At 35.3% G+C, this 15621-nt stretch overlaps 1 protein-coding gene and 1 long non-coding RNA gene across 3 annotated transcripts; one reads left to right on the top strand and one right to left on the bottom strand.

The window, feature by feature from the left end:
* Window positions 1-6118: 6118 nt before the first annotated feature.
* Window positions 6119-14400, bottom strand: LOC311090224. Its single transcript, XR_014607864.1, has 3 exons — window positions 14337-14400; window positions 10302-10398; window positions 6119-6230 (listed from the first exon to the last, which is right to left on the bottom strand). It is a non-coding gene; the product is annotated as an uncharacterized lncRNA (long non-coding RNA).
* On the top strand, window positions 8274-13320 carry LOC311090220 (P2Y purinoceptor 14-like). Of its 2 annotated transcripts, none has more exons than XM_084125399.1 (3): window positions 8274-8309; window positions 9971-10351; window positions 10832-13320. In XM_084125399.1, exons 2-3 carry the CDS (start codon window positions 9981-9983, stop codon window positions 11451-11453), a joined length of 993 nt encoding a protein of 330 aa, XP_083981525.1. In that variant the 5' UTR covers window positions 8274-8309; window positions 9971-9980; the 3' UTR covers window positions 11454-13320. The 2 variants fall into 2 exon arrangements, with proteins under 2 accessions (XP_083981525.1, XP_083981526.1); XM_084125400.1 differs by having other exon boundaries at window positions 8283-8309; window positions 9968-10351.
* Window positions 14401-15621: the final 1221 nt, after the last annotated feature.

The following is a 15621-nucleotide window of genomic DNA, read 5'->3' as shown; positions in this document are numbered from 1 at the left end:
CGACATTTCTGTATTTAAAATTCTTTTTTTATTGATATCATGTAAAATTCTAATTGTCTGAGATTTTGAATTTGGGATTTTCATAAGCTGTAAGCCATAATCATCAAAAATATAACTTTTGCACGATATTCAAATTTTTCGAGTTTCATCTGTAGATGGATGAATGATTCAGCTGCAGGCGCCATCTTCTGGAGGGACAAATTCATTTGACGCGTGACTCTTGCAGTGCATTATGGGTATTCTCTAGCCGTTGAGCGTACATCGGGGTGCTTCTCAATATTCAAATTGATGCTCCCTCGTTCCTCCGTCCTCCAACCTGTGACCCGGAAACTGATCAAAGTTTAAGACAAACCATGTGCAAATTCATAAGTCGACACCATTGCTGAGTATTTTCTCCTTAAAACTGCAGTGAACCAAAGACAGTCACAAAAACGCGGTTTGAAATCGCTGGTGTTTCTGACATCACAAACTACCTTGAACCAATCAGATCAACGTGTGATCGTCAACGAGTGGATCTCTGAGCTGGTGTGAGTGAGTGGAGGCGGGGTACATTTGCATATTCATAGAATCAAGCTATTTTAAGGCATGAAGGAAAGAACGCTTAAATATGTAATTTTGGTGATCAAAGATGAGTTTTAAGGGATAAAATTATGGACTACAGTGGGACTTTAAATATTTGAATATGCAACAAAGTTCACAGTTGTATAGAGTTATACGAGATATTAAAGTACTGAGCTTTATTTTATTAATGTAATTCTAATGTCAGTGTTACAGTCTTTATTTGGTCTAACAGTCTACATTGTTCTTATTTTCTTTGACATCATGCATTTCTGGGGATTGTGTAACGTGTGTTTACTGAAAAACAGTTTCACTTTCATATGAAGTCACACCACGGTCATTGCAACACACTGTGAAATGCAATCTAATTTCTTGTTATGTTTGTTGATTTCACAGAGTGTGAAAAAAAAAAAATTGGTATGGTGACATGGTGTGAAAATTAAATGAATAATTCAGTATTATTATTATTATTTACAAATAGCAACACCTGAAATAGGCAACTACAAATTTACGAACAATGGAAATATACTAATATCATTCTTAGGCTACTTTACTAAAACTGTGTATTGCAGTACTTTATGGTGTGATTACAGCTTACATAAAAGTAAATATAATATTATGTCTAATATGTTAATTCTTGACTGCAAAAAAAAGTATTGAACATTTCCACCGTTATTAGGCCTACACTTTGAATAGAATTTGCATTGCACTTTTCCGGAAAGTGTCGGCTTAAAATAGCACTGAGTTGAGGAAACCCCTGCTATGGATTCTCAGGATGTAATTCATAAATTTAGTCTGTCTTATTTGTTTTCTCTACTTCTTCTTTTCCTTCTTATTGTCTCTCTCTGCTGGCGTCTCCTCTGTCACAGCGCTGCACTTTTCCTCTCACTCTTTCAAACCTGCTCTGGTAGGGCACGCAAATATTTACAGATGAAACTCCGTCCCCTCCGACACAATGAATGACTCAGACTGCATTATGTTTCTGAAAGAGACGAGCACAGGAACCGCAAGACCTGCAGCCTCTCACATGCAGCACAGCTCCAGCAATCTGACCAGAGTCACGCTACAGTTGCCATGAGACGCTTCAAGAAATACATCACTTAAAAATAAAAATGCCATTCATTCACACGCATGTCATTCCAAACCCACATGACTTCTCAGCCCACCTGATATCTTCCATGAAAAACCAAATAAGAAATGATGAAGGAAGTTGATGCAACTCTTTTAAAGTTATTTCCTTTTTTGTGTTGCATGGAAATGTAACCCTAACCTAACCCTAAATGAACTGAACTAAATTCAGCTGATTTATGTGGGCTGAGGTGCATTTATTTTGATCCTTGACTTACTTAAAAAAGAATGCAAAGCAGACAACATGAGTCGCAGAAGTGGTTAGAGGTAGAGCTGCAGAAGCGACAAAAGGGAAATAGAAAGCGGAAGTTAGTCACCCATTTAAGATGGTGTGTGAGATTTCATTTTTTACACTTTATCTTGCCAGGTAGGCATGCGATAGAAAGAGATCTAGAAACTAATGGGGTTTAGAGGGTTTCAGGATTGGGAACTGGCATGAGATGGACTGACTCATGTTTACCCGCATGAATAACATATTTTGATAGGTCTGATCATGTGTGCAAACCACTAGGTCATACTTCTGACCATGCTTGTTCCATATGATTTAAACTAGTCACATTCATACTGTCTAGACCAGGGGTGTCAAACTTACAGCCCGCGGGCCGGAACCGGCCCGCCAGGGGGTTCAGTCCGGCCCGGGGGATAAATCTGCAATATGAAAAAAATCGGCGGAACTAACAGCAGCACTGAACTTCAGGGTCTGAGTGGCGTTTGGTTCGTTCACTCAATGCTGCGTAGCTTTAAGACGCAGTGGCAACGCCCTCTGGGAGTGCCGATTGTCTGAAGCCTTATAGAATCACGCCAATTCTTTGGCTGATGGCGCGGGCGCCGCCCCGACGCTCTTACGTCGTCACATCATACAGGCGCGCGCGCCATCAGCTCTGAGCTTCAGGGTCTGAGTGAGTGGCGTTTTGTTCTATCAGTTTACCTGCTTTTCTGTTGGCCCTGGCACCCTCATCAGCGAAATGTCTTTGTCAAAAAAAAAAGAGAAAAGTGGACACAGAGTGTCGGATTTTTCAAGAAAAATGGACCTCTTCCTATATGTTCACGGAGGTAAATGGGAAACCCGTGTGCCTGGTGTGCACGCAGCAAGTTTCGGTGCTTAAGGAATATAATATTCGGCGCAACTATGAAACTCAGCATGGCGAAAAATACAACAGCTTGCACGGAGAACTGAGAAGACAGAAGGTAAATGAAATGTTGGTGGGTCTGAGGAAACAGCAATCTGTTTTCACCCGGAGCCGAGAGGTCAGTGATGCTGCAGTGAAAGCCAGCTACCTAATTGCTAACGAAATCGCATTGGCATCAAAGCCGTACTGTGAGGGGGAGTTCGTTAAAAATTGCATGCTGAAGGCTGCCGAAATTGTGTGTCCTGAGAAGTGACAAGCTTTTGCCAATATTAGCTTGACGAGAAATACCGTGGCAGACAGGATTTCGGAACTATCGGCAGATTTGGACAGCCAACTGAAACGCAAAGTGGAGTCATTTCTGGCATTTTCTGTTGCAATTGATGAGAGTACTGATATTACGGATGTCGCTCAACTGGCCATATTCATTCGTGGAGTTGACGAGACTTTGACTGTCACAGAGGAGTTTCTTGAGTTGGTGCCTATGACCGACACCACAACAGCTGAGGACATTTTCCGCTCCGTCATTGGAGCGCTGGACAGAGTCGGGGCGGACTGGTCCCGCGCCGTAAGCCTGGCTACTGATGGTGCGCCGTCAATGATCGGGAAAAAGGCAGGTGTTGTGACAAAGTTCAGAGAGAAAGTACAAGCCGCAAATGGAGGGGGTGATTTTTGGACATTTCATTGCATTTTGCATCAGGAGGCATTATGCTGCAAGTCGTTAAAAATGAATCACGTCATGGAGGTGGTTGTCCGAACTGTTAATTTCATCCGAGCCAGAGGTCTCAATCATCGTCAGTTTGACAGCCTTCTCAGTGACTGTAAGGGAAAAGGTAAACCTGTTAAGGAATTACAGTGCCCACTATGGCTGCAGGACCTTGCATTTATGGTTGATATTACAGAGCACTTGAATAATCTGAACAAAATGTTGCAAGGACGCAAAAAAATGTAACAGAGTATTATGACAGCATACGTGCATTCAAGTTAAAGCTCACGTTATGGGAGACGCAGATGGCAAGCGGTGACCCTGCTCATTTTCCCTGTCTAAGAGATGTGTGCGCAGCAAGCGTTAATCCTGACGTGAGACAGTACAAAGTCAAGATTTCAGGGTTGCTGAGGGAGTTTGAGAAACGATTTCAGGTCTTTAGCGAACTCGAGACAGAATTCGCAGTTTTTCGCTCACCATTCACAGTCAGAGCTTCTGATGTGCCCATTGACATGCAACTTGAAATAATTGATTTGCAGTGTGATGTAGAATTGAAGGAAAAATTTGCCTCTGTGGGCTTGGACACATTTGATCAGTATCTCCTGCCAGGCTATCCTAAATTAACAGCACTGGCTGCAAAAATGTTGTGCATGTTTGGAACTACCTACCTTTGTGAGCAAGTTTTCTCAGTAATGAACATTAATAAAACGAAGCTGCGCTCAAAGCTCACACATAAGCACTTAAATGAGATTCTAAAATTGGCTGCTACTCAGGACATGATGCCTGATATTGATGCACTTGTGCAGGCTAAAAGATGCCAAGTTTCAGGGGCAAATTGATAAAGTAAATTTGTTTACTTTAAAAAAAAAAACCTCTGTTTTAAAAAAACATACATACTTATGTATAAATTAGCAAATTTTACAAAGATTTTTTTTAAAACAGCTGCCACTTAAGATTTTAATTGTGTGGAGTCAATTCATGTGTTCAGAATTGGAAAATAGATTTTAAATAATTTCTAGATTTTGATGTTTGATTTGTTAACATGCAGGACAGTGTTTTTAAGTTCCACAAAACTGTGATTAAATGTTTTGCGACATTGTACAATAACTGTGATCAGTTTTTATACATAATGTACTTAAATAAATGTTTAACTGAGTAATAGTGTTGTTGAAATTGCACATACTACTTAGGTTGTTCATAATATATTTTGTAAAAGGACAATTCATTTAATATAAAGATTTTTATAATTTACTTCTTCTTTGCAATTATACAAAGAAAAAAGTGGACTTATTGTTAGTTCTATGTAAGTTTGCTATGAGTTTACTAGTCTGGCCCGCTTGAGATCAGATTAAGCTGTATGCGGCCCCCAGACCAAAATGAGTTTGACACCCCTGGTCTAGACAAAACATCATTGATAATTTAATAAACAATTTCAGATGATGCTGTATAAATATATTACAAATGTATATAATTATAAATGATTAAAATGTAAAATATAAGTGAAAACAATAATCAACATAAAATGAATATCAATTATACAAAATTACAGATTATAATTAACTTTAAATAATGTCTATAAGGAGTATCTTATGCTCAGCAAAGCTGCATTCATTTCATAAAAATAGCAATATTGTGAAATAATATTGGAATTTAAAATAACCGTCTTCTATCATAATATAAAATGTAATTTTTCCTGTGATCCTTCAGAAATCATTCTAATACATATATATATATATATTTAATATACATACACGTCCTCAAGTTCTCCATACACGTTCTCAACAAAGCATTATTAGAGAAAGAATATATATATATATATATATATATTTTTTGCTGCTTAATATCTTTGTGGAAACTGTGATACTTCTATTTCAGGATTCTTTGATGAATAGAAAGCAGCATTTATTTGAAATATAAATCTTTTATGTCATTATATAAATGTCTTTTCTGTTACTTTTTATCAATTTAATGCATCTTTCTATTTTTTTTTTTTTTTTTAAGATTGCCCCAGACTTTTCAATATAAGTATATCACAGTTTCCACAAAAATATTAAGCAGTGAACCTTTTCAATATTAATAAGATAAGATATCAACATATTAGAATAATTTAAATATGAAAAAATGTAAATCTAAATAATATAGTATAAATGATTCTGTGATTCTGTTAAAGGGATAATTCACCTAAATTTTAAATTCTGTCATCATTTACTCTGCTTAATCTTCAAAATATCTTCCTTTACATTTATACAGGTTTGGAACAATTTGAGAATGAGTAAATGATGACAGAATTTCTGGAATTTTTGGGTGAACTATCCCTTTAATATAATATGAATTATTGATCTTTTTGGGTGAGGTTAGTAATAAATATTGAGTTTCTGTGGTGCATTATACATTTTTGTTATTATTTGTATCATAGTTCAATGTGCATTACTCTATAAGGCATTACATTTACTATGACTAAAAGCACTTTTGCTCTTGTCGCTCTTGTCGCTCTTTTATTGATACGTTACATAACACCACGTACAAAAAATCATCATATTTGTAAGGAAATCAGGAACAGATATCACTGCAGTTTTTAGGAACATGACAAACATCATTACATCGTCAGGGGTCAAAGAGGTGTTCCTCTTGGGGGAAAAGCTAACCCAACTTTTGTTTTCGTCTTCTATACTGACGTCCCTTCTGAAGCGTTGTCACTCCAGTTCACACACCTGATGTGGTTCAGCACCAAGGACAGAGGACAGACAAAAACACATGAGCTTTAGACCAGAGGAAGTCTACAAATCACAAGATTCAGCTTCTGTCACATTTGAAGGATCGTTTGACTCATGTTACTGTAAATCAAAACACTCAACGGACAATTTCCAATTCACATATTTTCACAAAAACAAACACACAGTCCTTTGACATTCTCAAAATGAAAGCATTTTCAAATTGCAGTGTTAAACTGAAATATAAAGTAATGTTAAAAGCATTTATAATACACATTTGATGAATTAATGAATATAAGCCGTCTCAACTGTTCTGCTTACATATTTTGATGTTTCTGATGAGTTCACTGCATCTGCTGGTTTCAGTTTTTGTATTATTGTACTATTTTCTCAATTTTAATTTGAATATTTTTTCTTCTTTTCTTTGCTAAACATTTGTTTGTTAACTGGTCTGATCTGGTTTTATGAAGGCGACTTCTGAGCATCACAGTTTTGCAATATACATGATGTCACTCATATGCCTCATCATTTCTTGTTCCCATGCATGGTTTTGTGGTTCTTGGTTTCGGACTGTGTTTTGGTCTTCTGTGTTTATGCTGCGTTCACGTCACGTCATAATTACCATATTGAAATTACAACACATGATGTTGTATTCGGAGCAGTTCACGCCCTAGAACAGGGAATTGTGTGTTTCTATGGCACCACTATCAACGCCTAAATTAATCTGCAGCAGTCAGGTGGTACAAGTAGGAGCTGTAAGTACGAGCTCTACGATGACGTGAGCGCTTTTTACAAGTTGAAATCTCATAATTACGCTAATTTCAGCATGGCGTGAAAACACATTTAGTTCCTGTTTCCTTGCCTACCTTGTTAGTTTCTGTAGTTACCTTGATTCGTTGCCATAGTTACTAATCACTTACACCTGTCCCTTGTTTGCCCCATGTTACCTTGTGTATTTAATCCCCAGTGTTTCTCATGGTCTTTGTTTGGTGTTGTTTATCTCTTGTTTGTTACCGGGGGGTATTCAAGAAAACATGTTATGCAACTTACCTGGGTAAGTTTACTCAGAGTAAGCGAATAACCTCAACTTTAACTTTCAGGTATGCAAGTAGCCATAGCAACTTTTTCTCTGAACATGACATGTTCCAAGGTTAGTTACTTCAGAGGTATTCAGCGTGCCCTGTTGATGAGGCTCCAGTGGGCATGACATATTTCACACAATATTATATTATGTAGTTATATCTATATTTGATTATAAAGCACTATTATAACATAAAGCAATGTTTATTTTAGTCGTATTTGATTTATTCTCATCTCACACATTGTGGATCTGCACTAAAATGTTTTTCTGGTAACACTTTACAATAAGGTCCATTAGTTAACATTAGTTAAGTACATTAGTTAGCATGAACTATGAACAATACTTCTTTAGCATTTATTAATCTTAGTTAATATTAATTTCAACATTTACCAATACATTTTTAAAATCAAAGGTTGTATTTGTTAATACAATACAATACATAACAAATGTATTGCTCATTGTTAGTTCATGCTAATTTTCCCAGTAAAGAGGAAAGTTGAGAAAGACAAATGCTGTCTTTATTCCAGGGGGTTAAGAGGGTCAGAAAGCAGCAGAGCCGGGGGTCATCGCTGTCCTGAGAAAACACGCAAAGAGTCAATGCGGAGGTGGACTGCAAACATGAGCTGAGAGGTCATCTGGCTTTATTTAGGCGAAAACAATATGGTGAGGAGTAATAAAGTGTTAGACGATGAACTTTTCGTTTGAGCCACACTAGATGTTTAAGACAGTGCTGTTTGTCAGTCAGAACTAAACTGAGAATGCCTTTTATAATTCATATCAATTTCTGAGCAAACAGCAAAAGAGAGTTCTGAATAAATTGTCAAAAAACCAACTTCAAATAATTTCTGTTACATTTTTGCAATTTACCAAATGTCATATTACTAAGAACCCCCCTCTGCGTCATCTAAAACATCTGAGGCACTCAAGATAAAGTTCCTGTTCTTTTAAGGAAGTGACAGACCGTGTTCTTCTGTAGAGCTTCAAGATAGAGAGCTACGGTGAGTCGTGCCTTGTTTTAAATCATGTGAAAATACAGAATTAGCCAAAAAAAAGAAAATAAATGAGTGTTAAAAATCGAATTGATTCAGCTCAAATTGAGTTTAATCAATATGACGGAGATTTTCAAAAGTCAACTTCTGTAAAGGTTTAGTTGTTCTTGTAGCTACAGTATCAAACATGTTTATTTATGTTTGTAACACTAAAGTAAGGTTCCATTTGTTCTACATTTAGTTAACATGAACAACAGGGAACAACACTTCTATTGAATGTGTTAATTTTAATTAACAATTTTAATTAAACTTTAGAAATTAATCATTTAAACCAATGGTTGGGTTTGTCCATATTTGACCCAAACATGAGTTGAACAACCCAGCATTTTTTAGAGTGTAATGTTATAACATTAATAAATGCTGTAAAATATATATTGCTCATGTTTGTCCATGAGACCTTATTGTAAAGTGTTATCACTGTATTTGGCCAAAGAGTAGAATTGAAACATGAATGTACTGTGTGTATATATATATATACAGTACATTCATGTTTATATATATATATATATATACATACACGTCCAGAAAAAAAAATACTTTCTTTGTTCTCAACAAAGCATTATTAGAGAAAGAATGAGACACTTTTTTGGTCTCAGGTTTTGGCAATGTAACAAATGTGAGCATCTAGTGAAGTGAACATAGAAAAATCTAAATAAGTACAAAAAGTATTGAATAAAAGTGACGCAAAAATGATTTGGATGTGTCACTGTGGTGTGAAATAGTTTGTCTGTGTGCTGAGCTTTAACCTTAATTGTGGTTAAGGGTTGAAGACAGGAAGCTGAACTCAAATGTTTTTATTTTTAAAACTATGAAAGTATGAGCAAAACAGATAATGAAGAAATGAGTTATAAACAGTTGTTTCTCATTGAGTGTACTTAAAGAAGTAGTTCACCAACAAATGAAAGACATAAGGACCACTTGTATGCTTTACTTACTTTTTTAATTTCGTCAATTCAAATACATATGACAAATCAATGGACAAACATAGTAAATTAAGTTTAGTGTACTCAAATAAGCATTTTTATTTATTTATTTATTTATTTTTTATAGTGTGATGATAGCACTAAGGTATTTTGTTAACAATAAGGATGTATTAGCTAACATGAACTAACAATGAACAATATATATATATTATATCCATGATCCACTTTAGACATTCTACTGATAAGTAAGTTTGCAACTACATGTCAACTCACTCTCATTAGAGTATTAGACTCACTGTCTGCTTAATATCTGCTAACTTTTTATTTTGATGCTCCCCAACAGATATTCTACTGACTAAGTAACTTTGCAACTACATGCCAAGTAAACTAAGGTTCAGGTTTAGAAAAAGTTGACTTGTAGTAGCAAAGTTACTTATAGTCAGTAGAATGTCTGTTGGGGAGTATACATCTTTGGATTTTTAAAAATATTATATTAAAAGTTGAAATTAACATTAAGATTAATAAATGCTGTAGAAGTATTCTTTATTGCTAGTTCATATGAACTAAAATATAAAACTATTACATAGATTACTGTAAAATAATGTTAACAAATGAAACCTTATTGTAAAGTGTTTGTGGTATTTTGGAAAATGTCCTCATTTTAAAATTCAACCTCTCTTCCAGCAGATAACGTCTCATGTCTGGGTCACCATCCAGCTCGATCATGGACCAGAACACAACCAATTCAACTTGTGGCTTGTCTGAAATGCCAGCCCGTACATTCTTTATATCTGTATACTCTCTGGTTTTTCTGGCAAGCCTGGCACTCAACAGCATTGCAATATATGTGTATTTTTGTAAATCTGCAAGCCAGTCCAGCATCACAGTCTATCTCAAGAATCTGGTTATAGCAGACTTGTTTGTCTGCCTGTGTTTGATATTACGCATTATCAAATTTGCAAGCACTTCAGTGGAAATACAGCGTATCTACTGTATCTTTGGTGCTCCAGCTTCTTACCTCAACATGTACTCCAGTATTCTCTTCATGGGCTACATTGCTGCAAACAGGTATGGATGTTCATTCGTCCGTCCATCCGTTTAAATTGGTTTCTGACCTTCAGGGCACCATGAAATATAGTCAATCCATCCATCCATCCATCCATCCACCCATCCATCCACATACCCACCCATCCATCCATCCATCCATCCATCCATCCACCCTTGAACTTGATTAAGATTGTTTATCTGTACAAATTATTTAGCAAAAATAGGAAATTTTTACCATGCAAATTAAAAATATGCATAGAATTATTTTTTTATTTTTTTAAATAATATTTAAATAAAGGGATAATACATATGAATATGTCTATATTCCTAGGCCAGACATCACTAAAAAATATTACACACTAAAGAAAAAGCTAGTCTAATTAACAGTTCAACATATGATTATATTTTACTTCAGTAGCAAGTCATGGAGCCGCAAACGTCACAAACCCTGTTTTGAAAGCCTTCTCTGTATTCTTTGAATTCTTTGCTCCTTTGTTTCAGGTACATGAGGATCGTCCGGCCACTGGAGACTCACATGCTGCAAACCGTCCGCTCGACCCGCTACATCTGCATAGTGACCTGGGCTGTCCTGTTGTGCTTTGTTTGTGTCTACATTGCTGTTTTTGTCTACATTGCTGTTTTTGTCAGTTCTGATAAAAAAAACACTCTCGACATTGGTTTTAGCTGTGACATTTTTCATAACAGCTTGCTCAAACGGATCTACTTGGTCATGCATATCCTTTCCTCTTTAGTATTTTTGTCTGTGCTGGTCTCCCTGATTCTGTTTTATTGGGGCAACGTACAGAGGCTTCGACAAGCTCAGCGCACGATGCCGGAAAAGCCTGGGAACACACAGCTCAGCAAGTCAAAACGCAACATGCGAGTACTGGTGGCGGTTTTCTGCGTGTGCTTTGTGCCCTATCATATGGTGAGACTGCCACACACGTTCATCAGTCCCCAGCTGCGTAACTGTAAAGCAGCTCAGGCCTTTTACATCATAAAGGAGCTGACCGTCCTGCTTGCAGTGCTAAATGTCTCCATGGATCCACTTATTTACTTTGTCTTTTGCAAGACCTTCAGGGCCCAGCTTAACCTTCAAAGATTTCAACAAAGAAACCAGTAAGTTATGGCGAAATGTGTGATTAGCGGCACGAAACAGAACAGCAAAAATTCAAATCCAGCCACATTTCATGGTGGGGCCAATGTCGGCAAGATATGGCCGTGAGATATGGGCCCTTCATGGGTTTGTCCATGGGTCCCATGTCGCCCCTATCTGAATTAACCCCAGCATGCCTACTGTACATTGGCTGGGAACAGGTTCACTTCCCCTATATTTGATTTCATTGCTTTAATGACAGCAGCACTCGAGCTGCACGAACTCCACAAGTTTTTATAAAACCTGTTCATCATATTCTCCAGCATCATTTGAGAATTCAATGAAAGCACGAACATCTGACCGTCTACAAAGGAGTTCACTTGAACAATTTATTTGTTTAATTATTGATGTAGCAGTGCAGAAATATTTCTTTTCATTTTAAGACATTTCTTTATTTTATTTAGCTTGACATAAATATTAATATAAAATCTTGAAATATATTAAATATCCAATTATAACATGATGTCCAGCCAAGGAAAATGGACATCTTCGCCCTTTATTTAAATATTCTTAAAAATTTGCTTGGATTTAATTGTTTTATTTGTGCTAAAGCAATGAAACCTGCCAAATTGTACAGACATCATTGTTGGCCTGGCTGTCATATAACAAAATTATGAACACATTCAAAAACAAGAGAGAGACTGTCAGCTAAATATTAATAACTGATTATGTTGTAGTCAATGTATGCTTTTTGCAGGGAGATTTTTGTGTTTATATCTGCATTTGTTTTATTGCTTAAGAAAATAAAACCTGTAGCTGTAGTTTGCCTTTTTTGCCAAATAATTTTGTCAGATAAATACTTTAACCATGTTAGTATTTTGTTCATTCCTCATATTTTCCTCTTTGATGGTTTAATTAATAAAACTTGTAGGATCATTAAAAACAAATATCCCCTACAGACATCACTTTTGGCCACCACTGTAAATACATTTTATAATAATAAATGCAGTTTTCTAACAGTCTCACAGCACTCAGCGTGGGGTGAGAGAGGAAACCAGCTTGTGCTTGACAAACACAACATCCGTATTTAAGTCCCCTTTGAACTCCCACTGAATCCTCATATGGAGAGCTAATGATAATAAATCAGGAAAGCTCTTCAGACAACTGTGGTAAATGTTCTTGTGTTGTATTATTTTTATGCTCTAATGTATTTGGTTGGATTTGTAAAACTGATTTGCAAAGTATTTCAGTTACTTTAAGTTATTCTGTTTAAATTGAAATTCTTACATGGCACTTTTAAGTTAAATTCAGGAATGTTCTGTAAATATTCAATTTTCTTGTTAGTTTATTTCACATAAAAATTAAAATTTTGTCATGCTCACAAAGAACTCATATCTGTTTTGCATATACACTGTAAAAAAATTATTGTTGGTTTAACTTAAAAAAGTAAGTTACCTGGTTGCCTTAAAATTTTGAGTTCATTGAAAATAAAAAATTGAGTTAATACAACAAAGAGATTGGTTTAATAACTAGAAACTCAAAATATTATGTTATCTGAACCACATTAATTATCTAAGTTGATTTGACAAAAGATTAAAAGTTGTGATAACAAATCATGAAAATATTTTTTTTAGAGTGTATATATATATATATATAGTGAAAACAGGTCATGCAAACCATATATATAGTTTTTTTTATAGTCTCATATTTTGTTGTACCTTATGTTGTCTTGCACTGTTCATTGAGTCTCAGGGAAACGTTATTTTATTCACTGTATTTGTATATGGATGTGCTGAAAATAAAGCTCTTTTGAATTTAGAAACATCTGACAAAGTTGATGTTTTATTGGTAACACTTCAGGATAATGGTCCATCATTAATAAGTATGCAGAAAGTAATGCAGGACTAATGAGTAGTACTACATTAACACTTCAGCTACTACTATTAACTAAACAAGCTTAACTTATAAGTAAGTAATATCAAATTTAGAACTAAGATAGTTCCTTATTAGGTAATTCATATTTAATATTAATTACTCTCTCCAAGGGGAGATTGGCATCATTAAGAACTGATAGGTAATTTTGACAAATTATAAAGAATTACTAATTAATTACTAATCACAACATTAACGTGTCTGAGACATTAGCAACTGTCTTTTTTGACTCTCAATGTGGTCATAAAATGCATCACTCAAGTGTTAAGAGAGACCGGGACGGTTGCTTTGCATGTCTCTCAGTTAATCAGAGACTATTTGTACTAGACCAACCAAATTTGTATATTAAACTTGCATCTGTCTGCTAATTACCCATACCATTTAAAGATGATTAGGGCTACATATGACATATCGTTCACAGTATTTATTTGAATGGAAGAAGCCAGATGTTGCAACTGACCCCGACCCAGGGGACAGTTGCAACACAACCATGGGACGGTTGCAACATGTTAAAAATACCTTAAATTTCACTAATTAACTTTAGCTTTTTGTCTGAGCATAGAATTCTGAAAATATTAACTGTTTTAGGCCTACTATAATAGTATAGTATTATTTATTTATACAATAATATTACTGTAGCCTAGTCATATTTATCAAATAACAGTTATTGAGTTTTGTTTGTTTATGTGTAGAACATAGGCCTACATAGATTCAATCTCTCCATATTTCTACAATAATTGAACAATTTGCAATGCAACAAACTTTTATTAAACATGCAATTTATAACTTGTTGCAACCGCCCCCAACCCGATCAGCCACGACAGAACATCATATGCCTGCTAGTCTAGACACACTGACTTTGACACATGCTAACCATGTACTTAGAAGTCAACAAAACAATAAAGTTTTGATTAATTCATACAAAATGTCAGGACAGTATGACAAAAATACATCTTATGAAAATTTTTACTTTCATACCTCCAAAACAAGTTTTGTTCACTAAATGCAGCAGCAGATGTTGAATATGTCTTCTGTCTTCTTGGTGGGGGGAGGGTCTAACTGTGAACGTGCAGTATGAGTGTCATCACTCTAGCTTGTTTCTGATTGGAGAAAAAATGACATGTTGCAACTGTCCCCGGTCTCCCCCTACTTAGTCACTATGCAGGAGCTACTAGTGATCTGGTGATCTGTCACAGTGTGGTGCAGGAAGTGACAGGTCCAGATCACTATCTTTAGTTGGAACTCAGCACTATTTCTGAATAACTAAAGTACTTTAAGAACAAAATAATTGGTCCAATTTAGCAGACTTTAAGTATACCAATTTAGTATACCAAAAGTGCAATTGCACACTGTAAAAAATTTCTAACCCTCCCAAATCAAAAATTTCAAGTGACCGATAACATCTAAATTTTTCAATTGGCCCAAGTGAAATTCTTGTTGCAATAGTCTGTTAACATTGGCTCAATGAGAAATAATACGTCAGACTAATTGAAAAATTTAGATGTTATCGGTCACTTGAAATTTTTGACTTGGGGATGTAATTTTTTTTTACAGTGCAGGGTATTTATATTAAGTATATACTGTACATATGTAAATGTATTTGTAGTATACTTAGCATAAAATAAATTTATTTATAATACACTTTAGTATATTTATTTTTCACTGGAGCATAGTTCTTGAAGATTGTCTTTTTTTACTCAGAACATGGTCATAAAATGCATCACTAATTACTCAAACGCTACCTATTCATTCTTCAAGAACTACTAGTGATCTGGACATTTATTTTAAAGTGAAAACATATGTTTAAAGTGTTTAAAGATGTCCAGATCACTAGTAGTTCCTGCATAGGTAACACTTGAGTAATTAGTGATGCATTTTATGATATTCAGAGTAAAAATGATGGTGGATTACGTCTCAGACACACAATAATGTTCTTTATGATTTGTCAGTTAATTAATAGCTATTAATGAGGCTAATCTCACTAAGTAATTATTGATTACCTAATAAGGACCTATCTCCTAAATTTTAGATTACTTTCTGAATAGTTGAGCTTGTTTCTATACTGCAGTAGTTAATAGTAGCTGAAGTGTTAATGTAGTACTACTCATTAGTCCTGCATTACTTCCTAGTTACTTATTAATGACAGACCATTATTCTAAAGTGTAAACATTTATTGAAACACAGCTGATAACTTCATAGACTCTAATCAGCATCACATTAGGCTATGTTGATGCACTAGGAGGAGGAATCTGTTTGTGTACAG

Source organism: Abramis brama (assembly GCF_963993115.1).
Source record: "Abramis brama genome assembly, chromosome: 10".
Lineage (NCBI taxonomy): Eukaryota > Metazoa > Chordata > Actinopteri > Cypriniformes > Leuciscidae > Abramis > Abramis brama.
The sequence above is the reverse complement of the archived record's forward strand: the minus strand, read 5'-3'. Positions and strand labels throughout refer to the sequence as shown.